This window comes from Auxenochlorella protothecoides, assembly GCF_000733215.1.
Source record: "Auxenochlorella protothecoides strain 0710 unplaced genomic scaffold scaffold107, whole genome shotgun sequence".
NCBI classification, from domain to species: domain Eukaryota; kingdom Viridiplantae; phylum Chlorophyta; class Trebouxiophyceae; order Chlorellales; family Chlorellaceae; genus Auxenochlorella; species Auxenochlorella protothecoides.
This window is the reverse complement of record NW_011934120.1, coordinates 62,003-85,128: the sequence shown is the minus strand read 5'-3', so window position 1 is coordinate 85,128 and position 23,126 is coordinate 62,003. Positions and strand designations below refer to the sequence as shown.

Sequence of the window (23,126 nt, the reverse complement as noted above, 5' to 3'; positions counted from 1 at the left end):
GCGGTGACATCATTCCCCACTGACTACTTGAAGTCTCTACTTGGGCACATCAATGGAGGTTGTACTCTTGTTAGCAACAGGTCCAGGTGTTGACGATTGCAACGTACAAGGGAGGGGAAATGCCGCCAGTAAACATAGTTTTTGGAAAAGGCAGATTGCCATCACGGGAAAATCCCGTCCCAAATAGGTCGAGGTCCGGTGTTCGATCCACCGTGGGAGCAACCCTCCAAGCTCCTATAGCTCAGTGGTAGTAGCGCGACTTTAGTATCATTCTTTTGCCTCTGCTTGCATTTTTATTGGGCTGAAGATCAAGCAGCTGGCGTTCGATGCCTCTTTTGGCCTTCCCTCCTCCGTTCATCGCCGCTTGTCTTTGAGACTGGGGAGGCTGTCGTCTGAATCTCTTGCCAATTTCCCTGTTTTACCCACGGTGTATTACCAAAAGCGTGGAACCTGTCTGCTCACTTATGCCTTTATCCTGACCCGTCATCTCATCCAGAGACCGCCACCATACCGTTCAAGGGCTCAAGGGCGTCTAAGGAGTAGAGCTTTCGACTGGAGGGTGAATATGGAAGTGACAATTATTGCCATGGAGATGATTCACAAGGCACCCCATTTGCTCCCATCCCCTTCCCGCCCAGCTCAAATGTCCAGGTTGGGTGAGGATGATTGGAATTCTGGATGGCGTTTGCAGAGCATGACATCACGAAAGCCCCAACAGATGGGTGGTTGCCATCTATCGATCACGGTGCTGGGTTCCCCATCAGATGGTATTCAAAGGTGAGAGGCAGCAGCCTCCACATGAAGACATGTTGCTGCGGCGCTGTCGGAATGCGGCCCTGCCGGGTACTGCCCGCCACTGTCAGCAGGGCACCAGGATTCCTCGATGCCAGGGCAACTCACCCCTGGTCACCACTGGGAAAGTCGCTGCACCCGCCGCGGTGCAGGACCCTGGTGCAGTGCTCACACCCAGGCGGCCGTCACTGCTTGGAGGGCACCAGTGCCCGCTGGACCAACGACCCGTCGCCCACCTGGTGGGCCATCAGGTACCCGTCGCCAGAAATTCCAGCGGCGGCCATCTCACCAAGGGCCACGCCTGCCCCGGGGGCCCCCGGTGAGATGTCCAGGGTCATGAGAACCAAGGGGGGAGTGCGGCTGAGGGACACGGAGGGGCGCAGGGTTGTCACCAGGATCAGGTACGCCTTGCCCTCTGTCACGGGCTGGTCCAGGAGGTCGCCGCACACCTCGCCGCTCTCGCTCACACTGCGCGGGGATGGTAGATTGGGGGGAGGGGCTTGGCAGGGGGATGGCATGTGAGGACGTTCACACCCGTGGTCCATTGCCTGTGTGTATGAATGTGCCTCTGGAGAGTCCAGGGGGTGATCACAGTTGACTTGCTGGCTGCAGAGGGCCCACCACCCCCGCCAAACCATGCATGCAGCCCCGGCCAGCACCTGATCTGCTCGAGGGTCTCTCCATCCAGGAGATACACAACTGTGGGGGCAGTGGTGGCGTTGAAGCAGGTGCTGATGTCCACGAGGGTGCTCAGGGGGGGACTGTAGTAGAACAGCTGGCCCAAGGGTGAGGGATGCCAGTGGGCCTCGTAAGGGATGCTGTTGATGCTGGGGACCTGGCCGCTCTCCTCAAACGCAGCCATGACCTGTGGGCACCGGGAGAGGGAACATGGGCGTGGATGCCGGATGGGGAGGGGTAGTCAGGGATCTCAAGTTCTGCTGATGTTTGGACACAGGCACAGCATGCAGGCTGGCCAGCCGTGGGCTCATACTCCCACGAAAGCCTGCAATGGAGTCGCCGGGCGGCATCCCACCTTCTCTATGGAGAGGGCGTCCATGCCCACGGCAATGTCGCCCTCAAATTTGTTGGAAGTGCCGGGCACGACAAATGTGGTGACGGGGTACACTACAATGTAGTAGGCTGCGGGCAGGGAGTGTTTGGGCAGGGAGCTGTGCCGGTTGCATTGAGAGCTATCAGGGAGCCTGCAGCGGAGCAAGGGGCCCGCTCCACAATGCAGGAACGTGGCAGCATTGCCACGGCCAAGGCCTTCCCACTCACCGAGACAATCAGGGCAAAGCAACAAGCCACCACCCAGTGCCACATCTTCATCCACGACTCCAACTCACTGTCGCTCCCAGGCAGTGCGGCGACCAGCTGAGAGCAACCCTCCCCCAGCTCTGGCATGCGATGTACGAATTGCCTGCACGCAGTACGGTTCAGATAACTTACGAATAGCATGCTGGAGAGCGATCCCTGTCTGGATCAGAACCTCTGGAACGATAGTGCACTGTGTCACCAGATGGGGACGCAACAAGTGCTCTGGAATCCTGTTCAGCTGCACGAGAATCAGCATGACAGGACCGGTCAAGAATCTGACACCTGCTGGCACCACATTCCGACCCAACCCTTGCTCACGGGATCCGGGCCTCGGAGGTCCAGTTAGAGTTGTAGACGGTGGCGGTGAGGGAGCCATGGGTCATGGACGAGGTGACGGGGCACATCGCCATCGAGAGGCCCTGCGTGCAGGAGGATGTTGAATGGGGTGGACCCGGGAAGAAATGGGGCCAAGGGAGGGATGGGTGCAGGGCAGTGCACCTGGGCCTCGAGACGGCGCGGCCTGGGAAGGGGGGGTGGCTCTGGTCTGCGAGCACGGCACTGACGTGCACAAGGGCAGGGCGGCGCAGAGGGCACGCCCCACACACCTCAGCGGCGGAGTGTGTGTAGGAGAAGTAGACGCCGGGGATGAAGGGCCCATTGGCGAATGTGATGAAGGGCGCCTGGGGGATGAAGCTCTGATATACGGGAAGAGGGAGGCGTGATCAAAATTAGTTGCACAGTGGATCAGCATGGGACTGTGCCTCGTTGCAAGCATTGGCACCGCCCCGCGCCCAAACGCACAGGTGCACCTCAACCCTGTAATGTCCCGGTGTCCACTCCAGGTCCCCTCACCGAGATGCTTTCCTCAACCGCAAACGGAAGGCTGTCCACAACCACTGGATTGAAGAAGCTCGTCCCTTGCACGTCGCTCCGCACAATACCCCTGTGTGTGAACATGCATGAAGAAGGGGTGTACTCCAAGTGCGACCAGGCACTAGGGCAGCTGCAAAGAGCTGTGCAGGCCGGGGCGTACAACCCCTAATCCCTGCCGGGGAGTCTGTCGCCCAGGGAGCTGGGGCATGCCTGGCATCCAGGACGTCAGCACAGGGGCCATGTGCCCATCCAAACCTCTCACGTGATCGTCTTGGTCCGCGATCCATGCACTCCACTGGAAGACACCGTGGGCCATGTGAGGCTCAGCTCAAACGACTCGGCTGATTCCGTTTCAGGAATGGTATCCACTGCGTTATTGGGAGAGGTGTGAGACTCCATATGTCAGCATCACAGACCAACTTGGATGTAGGTGCCCGAACCACCCCATTCCGCTACACCATGGCTTGACAGTCGCTTGCTACTACACTCTGTCACATTGATGTACGTCCCCCGGGCCCTTCTCCCACACCACCAACACGCTGCCCTCACCTGCAGTCAGGTTGACATACTGCGGCGTGCTCCAGTTGCTGGCGGTGAAGGTCACAGATGAGGGCGAGACGCTGATCAAGGTCTTGTCCATTGAGGCGATCTCCACCGTGGTCGAGTGCTGTGGTGCCTGCTGCAATCTGGGGAAGGCAAGGAGAACGCTGAACTGCATCATTTGGTCGAATGGCAGATTGGATTGGCAAGTCTGTGGCACAGGATGAGCAAGCAGCCCCTGTGGTGGTTATACAAGACTCAAACAAGTCAAGTACCCTCACACTACCCTTCTCCCCCTCATGCCATCTCTTACTGGATGGAGATGGCTGCGGGCCCCAGGGTGGGGTTCACCTCCGGGACGATGTTCCCGATGCTCAGTGTGGGCAGAGGGGGGGAGTAAGTCGTGTAGTCGGCGCTGCCTGGCTGGTCTACGGTGGCGCCATCAAACAGGTGGTACAGCCCACTGATCCAGGCCTGGTAGACAGATGTCGGTGTGAAGGTGGGGATTGTCAGTGCCTACCGCTTTTGGAGCCATACTTCAGCCTCCCAGCGCGGCACCAATCTTGGGCCGAGCATCAAGCAGGGCAAGGTAGTCAGGCCCGGGACCAGCTCACCCTTGCCAAGCGTCCAAATGTTAAGACGGGCGACTCATCTCCAAAGGGATCCTCGGGGTTGGCACAGTCTTCGCCTCCCCCGCTGGAGAGCACACCCACGACCCTGTGCAGGTCTACGCAGAATCGACCAGCCCATGCGTGGGACAAGTTCGTGAGACGCTATGCATACCCATGACAGATTGTATGGTCTTGTCAGGGCAAGCATTGGGGAGGGAAGATGCTACAAACCCAAAACACTGAGCGTGACCCCTCACTCCCTTCCAACTTACCATCATGCACGACGCCGCTACCACTGGCTCCCGGCTGAAGACTCCCGCTGTACAAGATGGTTTTGAAGTGTCCGCATCGGGGTGAGGCACAGGCGGTGTCTTCTGACCAATCCACGGTTCCATTTTTGTAGAACACTTCGTATAGGAACGTATCAGTAACCCTGGAGAAGGGTGCGGGCGGAGGGGCCAGAGCATACGATGAAGGTGGGCAGGCACTCTGTTGCAGCGGGTTATCCCTCCAGTAGAGGAACAAGCAAAATCCATGTAGCAGGCATAGCTGCTTGTTGGGTACAATGCAAGAAACAAGCAGAGCCAGGCACCCGGGTCACCATCTCATGGCACCCCACTCCGAGAGTGCTCTGCTCCCAACGCACAAGCCTGTGGCAATCTTTTGCGAGTCCCCATGTGGCTGAGCGACATCCGTCCACGTAAAGTTGTTCAGCACGTTGGTTGCGTCCCAGCCTGGTGGGTGGGGGAAAGGGGTTAGGGGAGGCCGTTTGTAGACACAGGACCTTGTCCCCTCGAGGAACGTGCAGGGCTGATGTAGTCAAGGGCATGCACGGTCCAGAGTCCCAGGGAGGGAAGCCGTCATGAATCCCCATGCAGAATCATAGAATGCCCCTGCAGGCAAGCTCACCTGCCAGCATCACATTCCACTCTGGTGGGATGTCCTGCAGCAACTCAAACACCGCCACATCGCTGTTGATATCCTGGAATACCACTGAGAGGCCCTGCATGAAGTGGGAAAGCGAGCTCGCCATGGGCATGTCCAGGGCTCAGTGCTTGAACCCTGGAGGTGAACTCTTCTCAAGATGAGCTAGGACGTCTCAATCTACTTCCCTGTGCCCTGCAGTCGGACAACCTGCATCTGCATGCGTGCCTGAGTTGCTGGCCCCGCCCTACCTGCAGGAAATCGCTGAATGTCGCCGTGATATTGTCCACACGCGACGCGCCGCACGGCAGCTTGAAGTTGAAGAGAACTCCGTAGGAGCTCCAGGGGTAAACAAAGCTGGAGCTGAGAGCGGTGATGCAGTGACGGGCCGAGAGGATGTAAATTCTGTCACCAGGACCCTTGATGAGGGTACCTGAGGCAAAGGGAATGGAAATGCTCAGGGGGAAGATGGAGGTCTTCTGTCATGTGCATGTGTCGCACCAGACGCATACACGCCACCTGCTCCATACCGGTGCAAAAGTTGTTTGTCAGGGGTTGCGTCAGCTGCACCACCGACAGCTGCTGCGGCAGAGAGGACGGGTCGCAGGTGGCGTCCACACTGCAGCTCGCAGATTGAAAGAGGGAACCCACAATGAGCGCGTTCTCTGGGTTACGGGGATGAAATTGGGCGGCTGGACTGTGTGTGAGTCTGCTACATCATCTGTTTCATGATCAATGGAGCGTAGAAACACGGGCAACGTCGACCCCCCGGCTGACCCGAAGCTGTGCTAAGTGCGAAAGGGGACTTGAAGAAGCTATCGGTCTGGCATGACACCTGCACGGCGAGGGACCAGAAGAATGCTGTGAACTGGAGGGGAGCACTGTTGTCTCCTGCGATAGGCATGGAGATGGGGTTTGTACGGTTGTGGACCCGCAGACCGCCACGTCCTGCCCAGCATCTCAAGGGAACGCAGCCGCCCCCATGGCCGATCTCACAATCCGGAGCGACGCAAGGAGACACAAGAGTGCCACCACTATCCGATGCGAATCAACCCGATACGCCGTCTTCATGACGGAGAACTTGACAGGAGGCGGGGGGTGCGGTAGCTAAAACGGCTACTTGACGGCTGCTTCACTCGGGGATGGCGGACCCTCTCAAGGTGACATGAGACGCGGCCTTATCTCTGTAGAGATATAGGTAGAGTATATCAGTTCCTAAGTACCCATGTACTCCCAGCGAGGGCCTGAGAACCTCCTTCCCCGGCTGCAGACCCGCTGCCGAAGGAATGGGGCCGCTGTCGTACGCGGACGTGGAAAGCTGCGCCGGAGGAAGCTGCAGTTGAAAGGGATGGAAGCTGGCAATGCAGGTGCTGGCACGTTCCCGAGGTGTGGACTTGGGTCTATGGTCTAAGATATGGATGGACAAAAATGTATCTCCGGCGCTTCTTTAAAAATTAGGTTTTCGGGTTTTGAAGGTGATCCCGGAGCGCAGACATAGAATGGCGATACGGCGCATTCAAGGGAGTTCCCACCGCAAACAGCCTTCGAAGTGGACAAAGACTAGAGTGCATGGGATGAAACGCCGCCAGACTGCTGTGTATCAGGCAATATCGGCGTGCAGAGAAGGGTCGGGCTTTCGGCGGGCCGTATGGCTCGACTCGCTTCCTCAGTGGAGTGCCGACACGCGTATCGCCTGCACATACCGGCAGCGGACACATCCTCTGATGTCAGGCGGTTCAATCAGCCCTGTATACCGTAGCTGGGAGTAACTCTGGAAGGATGCACGGTAGTAATATTGGATGCGAGACTCTCAAACTTCCGGAGCGGTGGAAGTCCTTGCAACCCTCGATGGTCCCATAGTACCCTTTTGTCTCCGGAGTATTCGAACTCACCGACCCCGGACGGTGGGGACTCTGTTCCGGATAGTGCACAAGCAGCATGAAAGCTCACCAATTTTTGTGATGGGCGGTTATTCACCGCCATAGGAACAACATTCCGACACACCTCATGCATGTCGAGGTCCATGGCTGCGCACAGACGCATGTCCCTGCGGTGTGGTCACCCCACAGCCTTGCCGGTCACTCCTCATAGTCCCGACCCGGCATGGCACTCCTCACTGTCAGAGGGCTGCGACTCCAGGCAGCCACTGGGTGCATCGAACACGCCCGGGACGGGTCCAGGCCGTGCTGCGGTGCCCACGAGCCAGGAAGCCGTCACGGCACGGAGCGGCCCAGCAGCTGCTCGACGGCGGGCCCGTCGCCCACCTGGTAGATGGTCAGATTCCCGACGCCGACGGAGTCGGCGGGATCCACCACGCCAAACTCCATGCCCGCCCCAGGGGCCCCCGCGGATATGTCCAGGCTCATGAACACCACGGAAGGGGTGCGGCTGAGGGACACGGCGGTGGGCGGCGTGGTCACCAGGATCAAGTACGCCTGGCCCTGCGTGACCGGCTGGTCCAGGAGGGTGCCGCACCGTTCCCCGCCCTCGCTCTCGCTCACGCTGCGAGGATTTGTTGATGCAAGCGAGGGGGGTGGGTGGGATGCTGGGGGAAGCAAGCATCAGTGTGTGTGTAATTTCTGGTGTGCATGCATGCGCATGTGCGTGTGCAGGTGTCATCTGAGTGGCCGGGAAGTGGGGGCGATTGACTCGCTGGCCGCTGCACTCCCGCAGACCCCACCCAGCCATGCATGCAGCCCTGGTCGGCACCTGATGGGCAGCAGGGTCTCCCCATCCAGGAGGGACACGACTGTGGCCACCGTGGTGGCGTTGAAGCAGGTGGTGATGTCCACTCGAGTGCTCAGCGGGGGGTTGAAGTAGAAGACCAGGCCAGTGGTGTCGGATGTTGCATATGCGCCATAGGGGATGCTGTTGATGCTGGCGACCAGCGAGCTCGCGTCGAACGCAGCCATGACCTGTGGGCGCCCAGGGGGGGATTCCAGTGTGAGAGTGAGTGGCTGGAGGAGGATCGACGAGGACTCCCGATGCCAGCTGCTAGCTGGGCACAGGCGCAGCGTGCGACAGGGCCAGCTATACGATTCCTGCCCCGCCCATCCGCGGTGAGGTGGCCGGGAGGCAACCCACCTTTTCGACGGAGAGGGCATCTATGCCCACCGCAAAGTCCCCCTGGAAATGGTGTGAGGTGCCGGGCGCGACGATCGAGGTGGCCGGGTATGCGACGATGTAGTAGGCTGTGTGATGGGAGGGTTTGGGGCAGGGAGCTGTGCCGGGGGTATCACCAGACTCCCAGGTGGGCTGCACCAGGGGGATGGGGCGCTCCCACCATGCAGAGGAGGGCTGCAATGCCTTGGGACTGCTCCCTTGCACAGGGGCAGGCAGGACAGGGGCGATCATCTGATGCCCAGCCTTTCCCCTCCATGTACAAAATCTCAACGTACTGTCATTTCCGGGAAGTGCTGCCACCACCTGGGTGCACCCAAGCCCGACCTCTGGTATTGGTTGTGCAACTTGCCTGCAGGTGGCATGGTTTGGGGACCTCATGGGTCGATGCCTGCCTGTGCAGCACTCTCTAGAATCATCCATGATGTGTCCCCAAACATAGCCGGAAGAGGGGCCTCCCAATTTCGCACACATCCACGAGAGCCAAGCCCAAGACCCAAAATGCAAGGGTTCTATCGCCGCCAGGACCCCAGGCCCAACCCCACTCAGCTCACGGGAGCAGTTGATAGGCAGTCCAGTTGGAATTGTAAATGGTGGCGGTGAGGGAGCCTCGAGCCAGGGACGAGGTGACGGGACACACTACCATCGAGAGGCCCTGCTTGCAGGAGGATGTTTGGGGTTGGACCCAGGAAGGAACATGAACAGTTGAGGGAGGATGCCGGGCCAGCATGCGTGGACCTCCAGGCGGCATGCATGGGAGCCTGGCATCTGTTGAAACGCGAGCATGGCACCGAGATGCACGGTGGCAGATCAAGAACAGCCCCCTCACCTCAGCTACGGGGGGGGTGTAGGAGAAGTAGATGCCGGGGATGAAGGGCCCATTGGCAAATGTGATGAAGGGTGCCTGGGGGTTGAAGCTCTGGGGCACGGGAAAATTGCCAGGGAGTGTGTGAGCTCATCTGAAGGGGGGGGCGCCAGCGTGAGACTTTGAACCAGGGCCATCGGCATGCGCCCAACCACGTTCGTGCCATTATATTCACCCCTTGCCGAGCTTTCCAACCTGTACTCCCTCACCGATATGCTGCCCTCAGCCGCGTACGGAAGGCTGTCTACCACCACCGGATTGTAAAAGCTCGTCCCATAAACATCGCTCCGTATGATGCCCCTGTGTGCACATGTGCATTGGTGAGAAATGGAGTCCAAGTACGGTCAGGCATTGGGGTTTGTGATAAGGCCACAGCAGGCCAGAGTGCATAAATTATGGCCTCTGGTGGACCATGGGCCGCTCAGAGATCTTCGTACAGGCCCACTCCCCAGGATATCAGCTCGGAACTGTATGCTCAGCTCCAACTCACGTGACAGTCTTGTTCCGCGACCCTTTCGCTCCGGAAGAAGACACTGTGGGCCAGGTGAGGCTCAGCTCGAACGATTTAGCTGACTCCGAAGAAGGAATGATGTCCACTGCGTGTTGGGAGAGGGGGCGAGACACGTGTCAGTCTCACTGAGTTGCATCTCAGCTCGGGTGTTGCAGACCCTTACATAACTCTCATTCTGCTCCTCCCCTGCCTGGGGTGCCGCCAGTCACTGCACCTAGCCCTTCCAAAACCACTTCCCGCGGGACGCCTGTCCTCGCCACCACCACACTGTCCTTACCGGCAGTCAGGTTGACATACTGCGGCGTGCTCCAGTTGCTGGCGGTGAAGGTCACAGATGAGGGCGAGACGCTGATCAAGGTCTTGTCCATTGAGGCAATCTCCACCGTGGTCGTGTGCTGTGGGGCCTGCTGCAGCCTGTGGGAGAAGGGAAGGACAGTGAATTGCACTGAGTTGTCGCTTGGCTGTGGGTGGTTGGCGAATCAGCGTCACATGCACAGCAAGCAGCCTCTGCCACAAGCATGCGGGTCAGTTTCCGGGGCTGGCCACCCATATACCGTCCACCCCTCCCCCCTCCCTCTTCCCCCCCCTCGGCCATCATCCCCATGCCCGTTCTCACTGGATAGAGATGACTGCGGGCCCTAGGATGGGGTTCACCTCTGGCACTATGTTTTCGATGGTCAGAGTGGGCAAGGGGGCCGAGTAGGTTGAGTAATCAGCACCGCCTGGCTGTTCTACTGTGGCGCCGTCAAACAGATGGTACAGTCCACTGATCCAGGCCTGGTGCGCTCAGAATGGCGTAAGAGTGGGTGGGTTGGCGAGCGTCCGTCAGGTGTCTCAATCAGGGCTCACATTCATGCAGCCACAGCGCTCGCAAGGGCCACGGCATTGAGCTGGGCAGCATGCGCATCTGTTGAAAACCACTCACCCTTGCCAAGCGTCCAAATGTCATGCTAGGCGACGCAGCATCGTAGGGATCCTCGGGATTGGCACAGTCCTCGCCTGCTCCGCTGGACAGCACACCCACGACCCTGCGCAGGTCTGCACAAAAGCAGTAGGCGAGGAAGGGAGAAGAACTCTGAGATGCTGGGGATACCGTGCCAGCCCTTGGGGCTGGTTGGGGTGAGTGCGGAGGGAAGATACTGCCCTAAATCCAGAGCACCAGGCACGGCACCTCGGCTCTCGACCCACTCACCGTCATGCACAAGGCCGCTGCCACTGGCTCCCTCCTGGAGAGTCCCACTGTACATTATGGAGTTGAAGTACCCGCACCTCGGTGAAGCACAGTCGGTGTCAGCAGAAACCTCAACATACCCATCTTGATTGAAGTAGGAGGACATGACAGTCCCAATGACCCTGGAAGCAAGGGTGGGGCAGGGAGAGTGGTGCTGGTGGAGGGGACCCGAGCCATCGTGCTAAAGCCACTCGTTGACAGCGGGACGACGGAAGGAAGAGGCCAGCAGGCAAGGACCCAGGATCCGGGTCGAGTGCTGTGCAGGCAGCATGCAGAGCATGGCCCATTGATCATAACAATGCTGCACACCCCAACCACAGAGCTCCTGTGCCCCCACACACAAGCCAGTGGAGATCTTCTGCGAGTCCCCAAAGGGCTGGGAGACATCTGTCCACGTGAAGTTGTTCAGCACATTGGATGCGTCCCAGCCTGGTGGAGTGGGAGGAGAGGAGAAATCTTTAACGGACAGGGAGCCCTCACCTCAAGAAACACGCAGGACGGACCAGGGCTTTCCACGGCCATCATGTCAAAATGCAGGGAGGTGAGCTGTCCAGAAGCCCCTTGCACGATGGCGGAGTGGCCCTGCATGAGTGCACACCTGCCAGCATGACATTCCACTCTGGCGGGATGTCCTGCAGCAGCTCGAACACCGCCACATCGCTGTTCACATCCTGGAACACCACCGAGAGGCCCTGCTCGCATGGAAGGTGGGGCCGGAGGCTTGCCAAGTCATGCCAAGGACTTGCTGTATGAACCCTGGATCCGATGCTTTTGCAATGGAGTGGAATGCATCACCCCGGTCACCCCCGCTCTGCAAGGCATGTGATCTGCGTGAGTGCATGCAAGAGACACCTGCCTCATGGCCCACCTGCAGGAAATCGCTGAAGGTCGCCGTGATGTTGTCCACTCGCGACGCGCCACATGGCAGCCTGAAGTTGAAGAGTACGCCGTAGGAGCTCCAGGGGTACACAAAGCTGGTGTCAAAGCTGGTGAGGCAGTGACGTGCCGAGAGGATATAGATCTTATCCCCAGGACCCTTGATAAGGGTACCTGCAGCAAGGCGAAAGGGGTACCCCAGTGGGAATTTGAGAGCCATCTGTAAGGAGTTCATGCCGCACTCGATGCATGCAAGCCACCTGCTCCATACCGGTACAAAAGTTGCTTGTCAGGGGGTGCGTCAGCTGCACCACCGACAGCTGCTGTGGCAGCGAGGCTGGGTCGCAGGTGGCGTCCACATTGCAATCGGCAGACGAGAAGAGCGAGCCCACAATCAGCCTGTTCTCTGAGGACGGGGATGCAGCCGAACGCTGGGAACATGTACGAAGCGGTTACAGGAGCAGCTAGGAAGTCAGGCAAATATAAAAGCGTTAGCAGGCTTGTTCTCCAGGCTGACCTGAGAATACACTGAGCGCAAAGGGAGATGTAAAGAAGCTGTGGGTCTGGCAAGACACCTGCATGGCGGGATACCAGGAGAGAGCTGAAGGCTAGGGGGAAATGGCGCACGCTCGGCACAAATTCAATGGTGGCAGGGACCAAACAATATTGGGCATAACGGATCGCCACCCCTTATAGAGCATCTTGAGGGAGGGAGGGCAGTTTGCCATGGGCCCGATCTCACATATCTGAGCGAAGCAAGGGTAAACAAGATGGCCACCACTCTCCGTTGCAAGTCAGCACGACTCGCCGGCCTCGTCATGGAGAATGTGGCAGGAGGCGCGGGGGGGAAGGGGGAAAGGGTAGTGGCTGACACGGCGACTTGGCGCGGAGCTCCTTACACGGCTCGAAGGGCCGTACTGGTGCCCCGGTAAGTAACCCAATTTTCCTCTCAGCTTAAGGTGCATTCAGCCATTCCATCAGTATTCAGGGCTACCCAGCGAGGGAAAGATGCCCTTCAGTTCGAGGGCAACAACTTCGCATCTCTAGGATGGGTTTGTAGGAAGCGGCGTCGTTCAAAAGTCATGCCACAGGACGGGTTAAGAAAGGGGAGGCTCATCCGACATGGGATTGTTGAGAATCGCAATGCTGGCATCAACATATGGTCTAAGGTAGGGTTTGACGGATATTCTCACCGAATTGTTGCCGGGGTAGGGGTCACAAAGTCTGCCCTGATGAAGGAGGCCCTCTCGCGGGATGTTGCGTTGTGCACAGCACTCACGCTTGGGGTCGAATAATTTGCTCTCCCAACCCCATTGGCCCCAGTTGCTTTGGCAACTGCCTGTACCGGGCGTGGCCTCCTCCGGCTCGTCCCTAGGATTCCGCTGCGGACGCCCGTCCTCCCCCTCCGAGCAAATACGTGGCCCTGTGACTGCGGACTCTCTGCCCTGAGCGCCGTTGTAACAGTGAAGCGTCCCTAATCCAGTGGGCTGGTCCCTTACTGACCAGATGAAGGCCACAGACTGGTTCTGAGAGAGTTTTTCAGGGCAGGGAGCCCCGTACGCCACCTCCCCATCCGCAGTCTTGTCAACAATCACAATGTGCGCACACGATGGAAGGGGGAGCGGCGGGTGATAGCTTCTCTGCGATAGGCAAGCTTCCAAGGTCGTCAAAGCCTAGAATGTGAGAGGCTATCCTAGCGCCGGAGTCCTGTATAGCACGAGCCAATCCTTCTTTCAGAGACGAAGGGGCTGGCTCTTGGGCGGCCCTGTGGATCGACAGGCTCTGAGTGGGCTGACACGAGCTTTAAGCATATGCACGGACGGGGTGCGCGTTCAGTATAGGTCTGGAACCCGATTTACTGATTCCCCGGGCATCTCTCAGCCGGTTCGCGGTGTCGCTGCAGAAAGCGGAACCAAAACCTTTGGGCGGTATAGAGTTGCACGAAGCTGAATGACTTGAAAACGCGAGAGATCTCGGTATCTCGATCGTTCAGAATATAGAGGCATTCCTATTCAAGGCGGGGGGGGGGGCTGGAGGGTGCCTTCTGGAAAGCCTCACAATGCATGACACTGCAAAGCTCCAGGATGTAGGTGGTGGTCGGTGATTGATTGGAAAAAGGGTCTCCAGGTCATATGCACATTGCAAGCAAGGGCATGTCAGTTTCTCACCATGTACTTTCAATGCTGCGATGGTGCCGCCCAATATCACCGCCCAGACCTGCTCGCCAGCGTACTGACAGGCAACCAGCTCTCCGTGCCGCCAGACTACTGCGCCTCCAGGCCACCGATGGGTGGAGGGGTGCGCTCGGGAGGCGTCCTGGCCATGATGCAGGCCCCCCGAACTTGTGCAGCCATCAGGGCTTGGGAGGAGCCAGGGCCAGCTTGAGTGCAGGCCCATCACCGACGTCACGGACCTTCAGGTTCGCAACAGTGGTGATGTCGGCGTCGTCCACCGCGCCAAAGCCCATGCCCGCCCCGGGAGCCCCCGAGGAGATGTCCAGGTTCATCAAGATCATGGAGGGCTTGCGGCTGAGGGACACGGAGGTGGGCGGGGTTGTGACCAGGACCAGGTATGCCTTGCCCCGCTCGACAGGCTGGTCCAGGAGGGTGCCGCACCCCTCACCGCTGTCGCTGCGTGGGGTGGATGGTTCTCTGGGTGAGATGGTGATAAACGCAGTGGGTCCAGCTGTATGAAGTATGCGAGTGAGTTCTTGCATGCGCATGTGCGTGTGTCTTCCAAGGGGCCAGAGGGTGGTGTTAATGGACTGGCTCACTGCAGTGGACTGCCCCCCCACCAAGCCATGCATCAAGCACCTGATGGGCAGGAGGGTATCCCCATCCAAGAGGGACACGGCTGTGGCGACCGTGGTGGCATTGAAGCAGGTGCTGATGTCCACCCGAGTGCTCAGCGGGGGACTGAAGTAGAACATCTGGCCAGTGGGGCTGGGGGAACCATATGCCTCGTACGGGACGCTGTTGATACTAGGGACCTGTGCACTCCTATCGAGCGCAGCCATTACCTGTGGGGACCCGGAGGGGAAACCACTAAAAACTGGGGGTGGTGGGAGGGGACAGGCAAGGGATGTGATGCTGGCAGCCACCTGTGCATAGGCACATCATGTGCCCAGGCTGGCTGTGGGCGACGCCCCGCCCGTCCGCAGTGCGGTAGCAGGGATGCATCCCACCTTTTCGACGGCAAGGGGTTTCATCTTCACCAAAAAGTCGCCCTGGAAGTGGTCAGAGGTGCCGGGCACGACAAACGAGGCGGCCGGGTACACGACGATATAGTAGGCTGTGGGATGGGAGTGTGGAGGGGCAGGGAGCTGTGCCGGGTGCACTTTAGGACGTCAGACTGGCTGCACCAGGAGAATGGGGCGCTGCATTGTGCATAAAATGGGCTGCAATGCCTCAGCCACACTCCCTTGCACAGAGACAGGCAGGACAGGGGCACACCACCGATCCCCAGCCTCCCTCCGCCCCATCCAAGGGTCCCAACGTACTGTCGTTCCCAGGGAGAGCGGCCACAACCTTGGTGCACCCATGCCCGACCTCTGGTATTGATTCTGCGACTTGCCCTGCAGGGAGTACAGGTCGGGGGCTGGAAACCTGATGGGACCGCTGCCCACTTCACCTGACTCCCTGGAGGGGTACACGCTGTGGTCCAGAACAAGAACACATTGGAGCCAAACCCCACACAGAACCTGTGGGGCCAGATCGGCATCAACACGCAAGATGCCTGGTCCCGCGTTACCCCATGCCCACACCAGCCTGGCTCACGGGAGCAATCGTAGGCAGTCCAGCTGGAATCGTAGATGGTGGCAGTGAGGGAGCCCGGGCCAGGGCCTCGGTGAGGGGGCACACCACAATCGAGAGACCCTGTGGGCGGACGATATGTTTCACAGAGGGGTAGAGGGTCAAGCCAGGAAGCATGGGGTGGGATGCTGTGCGACCGGATGTGGAGGCGGTGTGCGCCAGGGGCAGGGGTGCTCTGGGTCGCATACTGAGCGCCGACGTCCATGAGCACAGGGTGGCACACCGAGAACAGCCCACTCACCTCAGCTACAGAGGGTGCGTAGGATAAGTAGACGCTGGGGAGGAAAGGCCCATTGTCAAATGTGATGAAGGGTGCCTGGGGGTTGAACTTCTGCGGCAAGGAATGGGGAGTAGGGGTATGAGCCAATGGCGGGGAGAGCCAGCGTGGGACTGTGCCGTCAATGCATGCAATGTCACCGGCCCGCGCCAAGGCGCACAATTGCACCATCACCCTGGCATGCCATGTGCTTTCATATCTGGATCCACTCACCGAGATGCTGCCGTGGGCCTTGTAGGGAACACTGGCCACTACCACTGGGTTGAAAAAGCTTGATCCATGCATGCTGCTCCGCACAATACCCCTGTGAGCACGCATGCGATGGAGAGGAGATGAGTCAAGGTGCGGTCAGGTAGAAGCAATCAAGTGTGTGGGCGAGCGAATCAAAGCGCGTGCATCCCTGGCCCCTCACAGTCCTGAGCTGCTCAGGCAAACAGGACAAGGCCTGGCACCCAGGACATCAAAGCAGGGTGGTGTGCCCCGCCACCAGCTCACGTGATCATCTTGTTCCTTGATCCATGCACTCCGCTGGATGTCACTGTGGGCCAGCTAAGGCTCAGCTCAAAGGATGCGGCTGACTCCGAAAGAAGAACAGTGTCCACTGGAGGTCGGGGGGAGGACGAGGGACACATGTCAGCATTGTGTATCACAACAACTCAGCTCGGGTGTTGCAGACCCTTACATGATTCTCATTCTGCTCCTCCCCTGCCTGGGGTGCCGCCAGTCACTGCACCTAGCCCTTCCAAAACCACTTCCCGCGGGACGCCTGTCCTCGCCACCACCACACTGTCCTTACCGGCAGTCAGGTTGACATACTGCGGCGTGCTCCAGTTGCTGGCGGTGAAGGTCACAGATGAGGGGCGAGACGCTGATCAAGGTCTTGTCCATTGAGGCAATCTCCACCGTGGTCGTGTGCTGTGGGGCCTGCTGCAGCCTGTGGAAGGGAAGGAGGAAAGTGAATTGCACGGAGTTGTCGCTTGGGGTGGGGTGGTCGGCAGACCAGCGTCTCATGCACGACAAACAGCCTCTGCCACGGGCACATGGGTCAGTTTCAGGGCCTGGCCAAGTCAAGTACCCTCACACTCCCCCCTCCTCCGCATGCCACCCCTTACTGGATGGAGATGGCTGCGGGCCCCAGGATGGGGTTCACCTCCGGCACAATGTTCCCGATGCTCAGCGTGGGCAGAGGGGGCGAGTAGTTCGTGTATTCGGCGCTGCCTGGCTGGTCCACGGTGGCGCCATCAAACAGGTGGTACAGCCCACTGACCCAGGCCTGGTAAACAGAGGGCAATGTGGAGGTGGGGGCGCCAGGGCCTCTCATCTTTCGGGCCAGCGTCCCAGTTCATGCAGCCACAGCCACTGCGAAGGGGAGGGGGGCGTGAGATGCACAGGGGATGCCTGGAGTGGGACCAGCTTACCCTAGCCAGGCGTCCGGATGTGGCCACAGGCCCCTCGTGGCTGTAGGGATCCTCAGCGTGGGCACAGTCCTCGCCTTCTCCGCTGGAGAGAACACCCACGACCCTGTGCAGGTCTGCGCAAGAGCACTCGGTCAGGACGGGGGAGGGGCTCCTGAGATGCAGGTCATGCACATGTGCGTGCTGGATCTAAGGAATTCATCCAGGGCGAGGTCCGAGCACGAGTGTCGCCCCAGATTCAGAGTGTGCAGCGAGGCACCTCGGCTCCCCACCCACTCACCGTCGTGCACGATGCCGCTGCCGCTGGATCCCGCCTGAATAGACCCGCCGTACAGGATGGAATCAAAGTATCCGCAGTGTGGTGAGGCGCAGCCGGTGTCGTTTGACACATCCACAGACCTGTCTGCTGCGAATGTAGAGGAGGCTGCAATACGGTCGACCCGTGGAGGGGGGGGGGGGAGTGACAAGGAGAGTTGGGGCAAGGATGCTCTCGAGGCAAGGAGAGGCGCTCTGCTGCTGCACGCCATCAGAAGGTGGCAGGAATCGGCACCCACCCCATTGAAAACACAGCTGCTTGTCGAGGCAGGGCAGCCTGCAAGGAAAGCCCTGACAAGGATGCCTGTCCTGGTGACGCACCCCACCACCAATGTGCTCACGCTCTCCACGCACATGCCAGTTGCGATCTTCTGCGAGTCTCCAGCCGGATGGGAAACATCCGTCCATGTGAAGTTATTCAGAACATTGGAGGCGTCCCACCCTGACAAGGAGAGAGGGCACAGGGCTAAGGAAACATGATTGGTTCACCTGGACGCTGACGCAATGCTGTTCAGGGCTGGGGCCGCCATCGTTCCTGATCCTACTGGGCAACCTCCATCCCATCAGCCCATGCAAAATTTACGGCACACAGGCATGCAAATTCACCTGCCAGCATGACATTCCACTCTGGCGGGATGTCCTGCAGCAGCTCGAACACCGCCACATCGCTGTTCACATCCTGGAACACCACCGAGAGGCCCTGCTCGCATGGAAGGTGGGGCCGGAGGCTTGCCAAGTCATGCCAAGGACTTGCTGTATGAACCCTGGATCCGATGCTTTTGCGATGGAGTGGAGTGCATCACCCCGGTCACCCCCGCTCTGCAGGGCATGTGATCTGCGCGAGTGCATGCAAGAGACACCTGGCTCATGGCCCACCTGCAGGAAATCGCTGAAGGTCGCGGTGATGTTGTCCACTCGCGACGCGCCACATGGCAGCCTGAAGTTGAAGAGTACGCCGTAGGAGCTCCAGGGGTACACGATGTTAACATTTAATGTGGCAATGCAGTGACGTGCTGAGAGGACGTAGACCTTGTCTCCAGGCCCCTTTATGAGGGTACCTGGAGGGGAGGGTGAGGGAATGCATTGCGGGCAGGGTACAGCCATGGGTCGACGGGATATGTCATGTCCAGGGCATGCGAGCCTTCAGCTCCATACCTGAGCAGAAGGTATGTGCCAAGGGGTGCGTCAGCTGGACTACGGATCGCTGCTGGAGTGGCAGCGAAGAGGTGTCACAGGTGGCATCCACATTGCAGTCATCGGAAGAGAAGAGCGAGCTCACGATCAGCGCGTTTTCTGAGGGTGGGGGAGGATGCAAACGCTTGAATCTTGTCAGAGCCTCCCACCTACACCATGTAAAGTCGATAGAGACGGGAGGAGGGCATAGCGGAGTGGCCAACACCCACCTGAGTGAGCATTTAATTCCAGAGGGGATCCAAAGAAGCTTTGGGTCTTGCATGACACCAGCATGGGAGAGGGCCCGCCTGCTCTTCAGGCGCTGGACGGGGAGGCACCCCCTCCCCACGAGGATCGGGGGACTCGGTCCATTGAAGCGGCATACCGCGGCGTGCAGCCCTGCCCAAGGAAGAACGTTCACCAAGTGTTACTAAAGCTTACATTCTTCAGCGAAACAAGAAGACAAAGCAATACCGCCAGAGTTAGACGCGGACCGGCCTGACACGTTGCTTGCCCCATGAAGATTCGGGGAATGAGTCGAGGCGCACGCGCGCAGTGTACCTTGGATCCTCTCAAGCCTTGAAGGGTTTTCCTCATACGATCCGAACCGCAGCCCAGAATTATCATAAGTAATTTCTTCATAAGATTCTAATGTGCTCATATTATACCCGGTGAGGGACAGAGTCCCCTGAGTCCCTGGGGGACACCTCCGCATGTCAGGGAAAGCGGTCGACTCCGGATGATATCCGCAGAGCCGGATAAGGCCACGGCTAAAAATTGCAGAGGCCAGGGCCACAGGGATTTTAAGTTTATGTAGGGTTGACCGCCTTAAACATTCATCTGCAGGCGCAATCTCCAATAAGGGGCCCGGCCTTCGAGGGATGCGATTATGGCGCGGGCGAAGCGGCGTCAGCACACAAAAGATAGAGAGAGGGCACCTGCGGGGTCAGGGATCCTCTGCTACAACCAAATTGGATAATTTCAACATGCTGGGATGAAAGGGGCTGTGTGGTGCCAGGTGTGTTCTGCGTTACAAGCATCGCCGTGTTGCTGAGGAGCGGAGTGGCTCCCAGGCTGCCCTGCGGCTCGACAAGCTTGGTGTGTGAGCCCACGCGATGCGTCTCCAGCCTACATAGTGCGTCTCAACACACTTTCCCTTAGGGTCGGAGCCATGGAGATCTGCAGCAAGAGCTAAAAATGTCATGGACTGGTTTGCGGATCTGCCGCGTGGGACGGGCATCATGCGTCCGCACACCACTTGTCAAACCTCGGGCAGCGGATTGACGCCTACGAACAGTTCCATAGGCACACATTCATAGTATGGGCCTATTAAAGTTTGACTAGTGATGCTGGTAGCCCACCACATTTTATTTCGATGGGGCTTGCTTACTTGACGTGCAGAGTGATCACTGGGCGGAAACCAGCTGCAGGAGGCGTTATTGGCAATACTGTCACTCCTTCGTCAGCACCAATGCAAATTGACGAGTACCTCTGCTCATGGACTCCTGCAATGCAAGAGTACACGAGTCGAGTCAGAAGTACCATCGACGCCTCAGGTCTGATGGACGTGCTTGACCAGAGGCGAGTCTCTGGTGGCAGGTTCTGCACCCCCAAGGCTCACCTCAAAGTTCACATTGGAGCCCTGTATGAGGTACAGTCGACCTCCCTCCAGCTTCAGTGCACTCAGTGTGGCGCAGCTGTCGCCTGTGGGGGCCCCACTTTGTCTGCATACCACAGGTTCCGATAATGAGGATCACTGCTATGCTTTCCAGCGCATAGCTGGGGCGATCAATGACCAGGTGTTCTCCACTGCAGGCAAGCTCCACGGTCACGATCCTTCTTCGTTGCTCCTCAGCAAGCTCTTCGCCCACCCGTCTCACCGGATAATCCTGAGGTGATCGTCTAGGACCTCCAGCCCACTCCCTACCGTTGTTTCCTCCGAGCAGGTGGTGATGTTCAGCGTGAGGTCCGCCTCAGGACGGAAAAAGTAGGTGGTTGGGGTCGTACTGGCCTGCAGAGGTGGTGCGTTGCAAAGGAACCGAGCTGAGAGGTGGGCATCTTCTCATACGGTCTGAAGTGGTGCCTCACAGGTGCAACCGCCCATTCCCGGCCTCTCCCCACCTCGACAATTTCCCTGGCGGGCAGACTGGTGATCATGGACACATCGCCCTCCTTCTCCAGCTGGTCCAGGACCTGGGGGAGTGTTAGCAGATTGGCTTAACCCAGGAGCATGTCAGAGGCCAATCAATGTCTCACAGATCTAGGCAGACTGGTGGCAGCTGATGGCCATTGTGTCAGGCCTTCACCCTGGTGACCATGAAGGAGGCCCTACCTGAGGGAGTGGAACCCTCTCAATGGTGATGGAGGCTTTCTGATTCAGGTGCTTGGCACCCCCAGGCACCGTGAAAGGTGACTTGGGGTACATCACAATGTAATATGCTGCAGTTGGGGTCCAGCAACGTGAATTGGAGGGGGGGTCCTCCATACATGGCCTGACATGAGAGCACACTCTGTGACGGCCGCCCTTGTCTTTTTACTGCTGTGTCAAGCACTCCATGGACCCCAATTCTCTACCACACGGCATTACCCCTCACAGGCACACCCAGCTCACTCTGTCCGCCGGGCAGCCCTGCCAGCACCTGGGTGCATCCCGTTCGAGGAATGCTGACAGCCTTGGTACGTTGTCTGGACAGGAGGTGGGCCAGTGGGGTATGTCAGCATGGTGTGCCTGTCTTCGGATGCCACAGCCCCAATGAAACTCGTCCCCAGCTCCTCTGCCATCATTGATACCGCACTCAGCCCACACTCACGGTATGGCCTTGTTGGTAGTCCATAGGCTGCCGAAAATGGTCGCGGTCATGTTGTGGGCGTTTGGGTCCCTCGTATGGGGGCATGTCTCAATGACGATGCCCTGCCATGGGTGCCGGGCGTGGGGCAGAGCTGGGCATGCAGTCCTGCCCATGCGCCGTTGCCTGGATCAAGACGATCAGAAAACAACAATGAGACACGGAGAGGCGTAACAGCTTGCTCACCTCAGACTCCCCTGCCTTGTAGGAAAAGTATTGGGCAGGGACAAAGGGGCCAATGTGTTGAGCGATCAGGGGGACTTGAGGGTTGAACCTCTGCAGGGTGACCGACGAGGAGGGTGCTGGTGGAGCCCATGGCGAGTTTGGGCATGTCAAGAGGTGCTTCAGCTGTTCCTTCCGGGCCGCATACCATGCTGCCAAGCAGGACATCTGCTCCAACTCAGGTGACATGATGCCACTGCCCACCACTGGCCCTCACACCTCCAGATCGGCCACATGACGGAAGGGGGCCTGAACCTCCTGGGGATTGAAGAAGCTGGTACCCTTGCGCTCGGCCCACACGACACCGCTGGGATGTGCGGAGATGTGTGGGAGATTGGGGTGCGATGGAGATGCCACACTTCTCAGCACATCTCCCCATGTAGCCTCTACAGCAGGCATGCACTTTCCAACGCCTCACGCTCACGATATCGACTTGATACGCTCAGACCACCTCCCGGCCTCGTCCACAACCGGCCAGGTCAGGTTGAGTTGGAACTGGAGCGTTGCACTCGTCTCGGGTCGGTCGGGACCTGTGCGGCGGCGTGGCGAAGCACAGATGAGGGTGGGGACTGCATGAGACCAAAACAGTGTGCAGCAGGCAGCATTGCATGCCGCACAGCCTGCTGGACCCCCTCCTGCCACCAAGACTCAGAGATGCGTACGTGCGGTGATGGCAATCTGCTGGGTCGCGCTCCAGTTGTCGGTAGTGAAACTGATGGAACGGGGGCTCACGGTCACGAGCCAAGGCTCAGCCGGGCTGATGGTGATCGTTGTGTTGCGCTCTGGCCTCTGCTGTAACCTGTGTGGGCGGGGAGTGTGTGGGTAGGGTGATGGTGGGGTGGGGGCCCCAGGGCAGAGGCACGCAAGGTTCCTGCAGGATGGCGCTGTTCAATTTGCATGGCATCGCAGGAGGAGGCTTTGAGGGAATCGCCAGCGGGCTGCATGGCAGCCTTCACGATGATAATCCTGGTAGGGGGTGGTCGACACTCGCAGCACTCACGATGTGCACATGCGCAGCGCATCTGCATAGCAGGCCCGAACCAGTCGAGCTCATCACCTCCCCGTCACTCCCACTCACGCGATGGTCATGTGTGTCGCGCCCAGGCGAGGGTTAACCTCTGGCACGATGTTGCCCACAGTGATGGTGGGCAGGGCCCGGGTGTACTCCTCGTACTCCGCAGACCTCTCGCCATCCCGGGGGAGGTCGAAGAGGCGGTGGAAGCCGTGCTCCCAGGCCTGGGGTGCGCAAGGCGGGGGGGGAGGGGTGTCGGGCAGGAGCATGCTCAGCAGGCACGAATTTGAGGGCGGGATGGCCATGTATGTTGCAAAGTCCTCCTCACTCGCTTCGCCGTCCCACCACAGTCCCGCCCTCTCAACTTTCCATGACCCTCACGGCACCCCTCCTT

At 59.0% G+C, this 23,126-nt stretch overlaps 6 protein-coding genes across 6 annotated transcripts in view; all 6 read right to left on the bottom strand.

The window, feature by feature from the left end:
* Positions 1 to 977: 977 nt before the first annotated feature.
* Positions 978 to 2,196, bottom strand: F751_0463 (hypothetical protein; the record flags this gene model as incomplete). Its single annotated transcript, XM_011397221.1, has 4 exons — positions 978 to 1,260; positions 1,452 to 1,657; positions 1,826 to 1,932; positions 2,139 to 2,196. The coding sequence occupies 4 exons, from the start codon at positions 2,194 to 2,196 to the stop codon at positions 978 to 980; spliced, it is 654 nt and encodes a 217-aa protein (XP_011395523.1).
* A 227-nt stretch (positions 2,197 to 2,423) lies between these two features.
* F751_0462 (hypothetical protein) lies at positions 2,424 to 5,172 on the bottom strand (the record flags this gene model as incomplete). The annotated part of the gene is made up of 9 exons (XM_011397220.1): positions 2,424 to 2,528; positions 2,715 to 2,804; positions 2,962 to 3,052; positions 3,245 to 3,350; positions 3,532 to 3,668; positions 3,836 to 3,996; positions 4,137 to 4,239; positions 4,834 to 4,867; positions 5,043 to 5,172. 9 exons carry the CDS (start codon positions 5,170 to 5,172, stop codon positions 2,424 to 2,426), a joined length of 957 nt encoding a protein of 318 aa, XP_011395522.1.
* A 2,098-nt stretch (positions 5,173 to 7,270) lies between these two features.
* F751_0461 (hypothetical protein) lies at positions 7,271 to 12,241 on the bottom strand (the record flags this gene model as incomplete). The annotated part of the gene is made up of 14 exons (XM_011397219.1): positions 7,271 to 7,559; positions 7,767 to 7,972; positions 8,142 to 8,248; positions 8,505 to 8,529; positions 9,007 to 9,096; positions 9,252 to 9,342; positions 9,533 to 9,638; positions 9,831 to 9,967; positions 10,823 to 10,906; positions 11,126 to 11,213; positions 11,383 to 11,476; positions 11,653 to 11,834; positions 11,932 to 12,066; positions 12,178 to 12,241. The coding sequence occupies 14 exons, from the start codon at positions 12,239 to 12,241 to the stop codon at positions 7,271 to 7,273; spliced, it is 1,698 nt and encodes a 565-aa protein (XP_011395521.1).
* A 1,772-nt stretch (positions 12,242 to 14,013) lies between these two features.
* Positions 14,014 to 18,946, bottom strand: F751_0460 (hypothetical protein; the record flags this gene model as incomplete). Its single annotated transcript, XM_011397218.1, has 15 exons — positions 14,014 to 14,290; positions 14,474 to 14,679; positions 14,845 to 14,951; positions 15,198 to 15,234; positions 15,714 to 15,803; positions 15,963 to 16,053; positions 16,546 to 16,683; positions 16,862 to 17,022; positions 17,168 to 17,280; positions 17,445 to 17,563; positions 17,801 to 17,921; positions 18,086 to 18,179; positions 18,356 to 18,537; positions 18,635 to 18,772; positions 18,883 to 18,946. The coding sequence occupies 15 exons, from the start codon at positions 18,944 to 18,946 to the stop codon at positions 14,014 to 14,016; spliced, it is 1,938 nt and encodes a 645-aa protein (XP_011395520.1).
* Positions 18,947 to 19,682: 736 nt separating this feature from the next.
* Positions 19,683 to 19,895, bottom strand: F751_0459 (hypothetical protein; the record flags this gene model as incomplete). Its single annotated transcript, XM_011397217.1, has 1 exon — positions 19,683 to 19,895. The coding sequence occupies one exon, from the start codon at positions 19,893 to 19,895 to the stop codon at positions 19,683 to 19,685; it is 213 nt and encodes a 70-aa protein (XP_011395519.1).
* A 633-nt stretch (positions 19,896 to 20,528) lies between these two features.
* Positions 20,529 to 23,126, bottom strand: part of F751_0458 (hypothetical protein) — a gene marked incomplete at both ends in the record, with an annotated part of 5,102 nt that continues 2,504 nt past the window's right edge. Inside the window, 9 exons of the mRNA XM_011397216.1 lie at positions 20,529 to 20,663; positions 20,774 to 20,845; positions 21,247 to 21,337; positions 21,463 to 21,563; positions 21,685 to 21,774; positions 21,940 to 22,027; positions 22,145 to 22,250; positions 22,383 to 22,519; positions 22,799 to 22,956. Of these exons, the coding sequence (XP_011395518.1) occupies positions 20,529 to 20,663; positions 20,774 to 20,845; positions 21,247 to 21,337; positions 21,463 to 21,563; positions 21,685 to 21,774; positions 21,940 to 22,027; positions 22,145 to 22,250; positions 22,383 to 22,519; positions 22,799 to 22,956 (978 nt within the window). The remainder of the gene's footprint in view (positions 20,664 to 20,773; positions 20,846 to 21,246; positions 21,338 to 21,462; positions 21,564 to 21,684; positions 21,775 to 21,939; positions 22,028 to 22,144; positions 22,251 to 22,382; positions 22,520 to 22,798; positions 22,957 to 23,126) is intronic.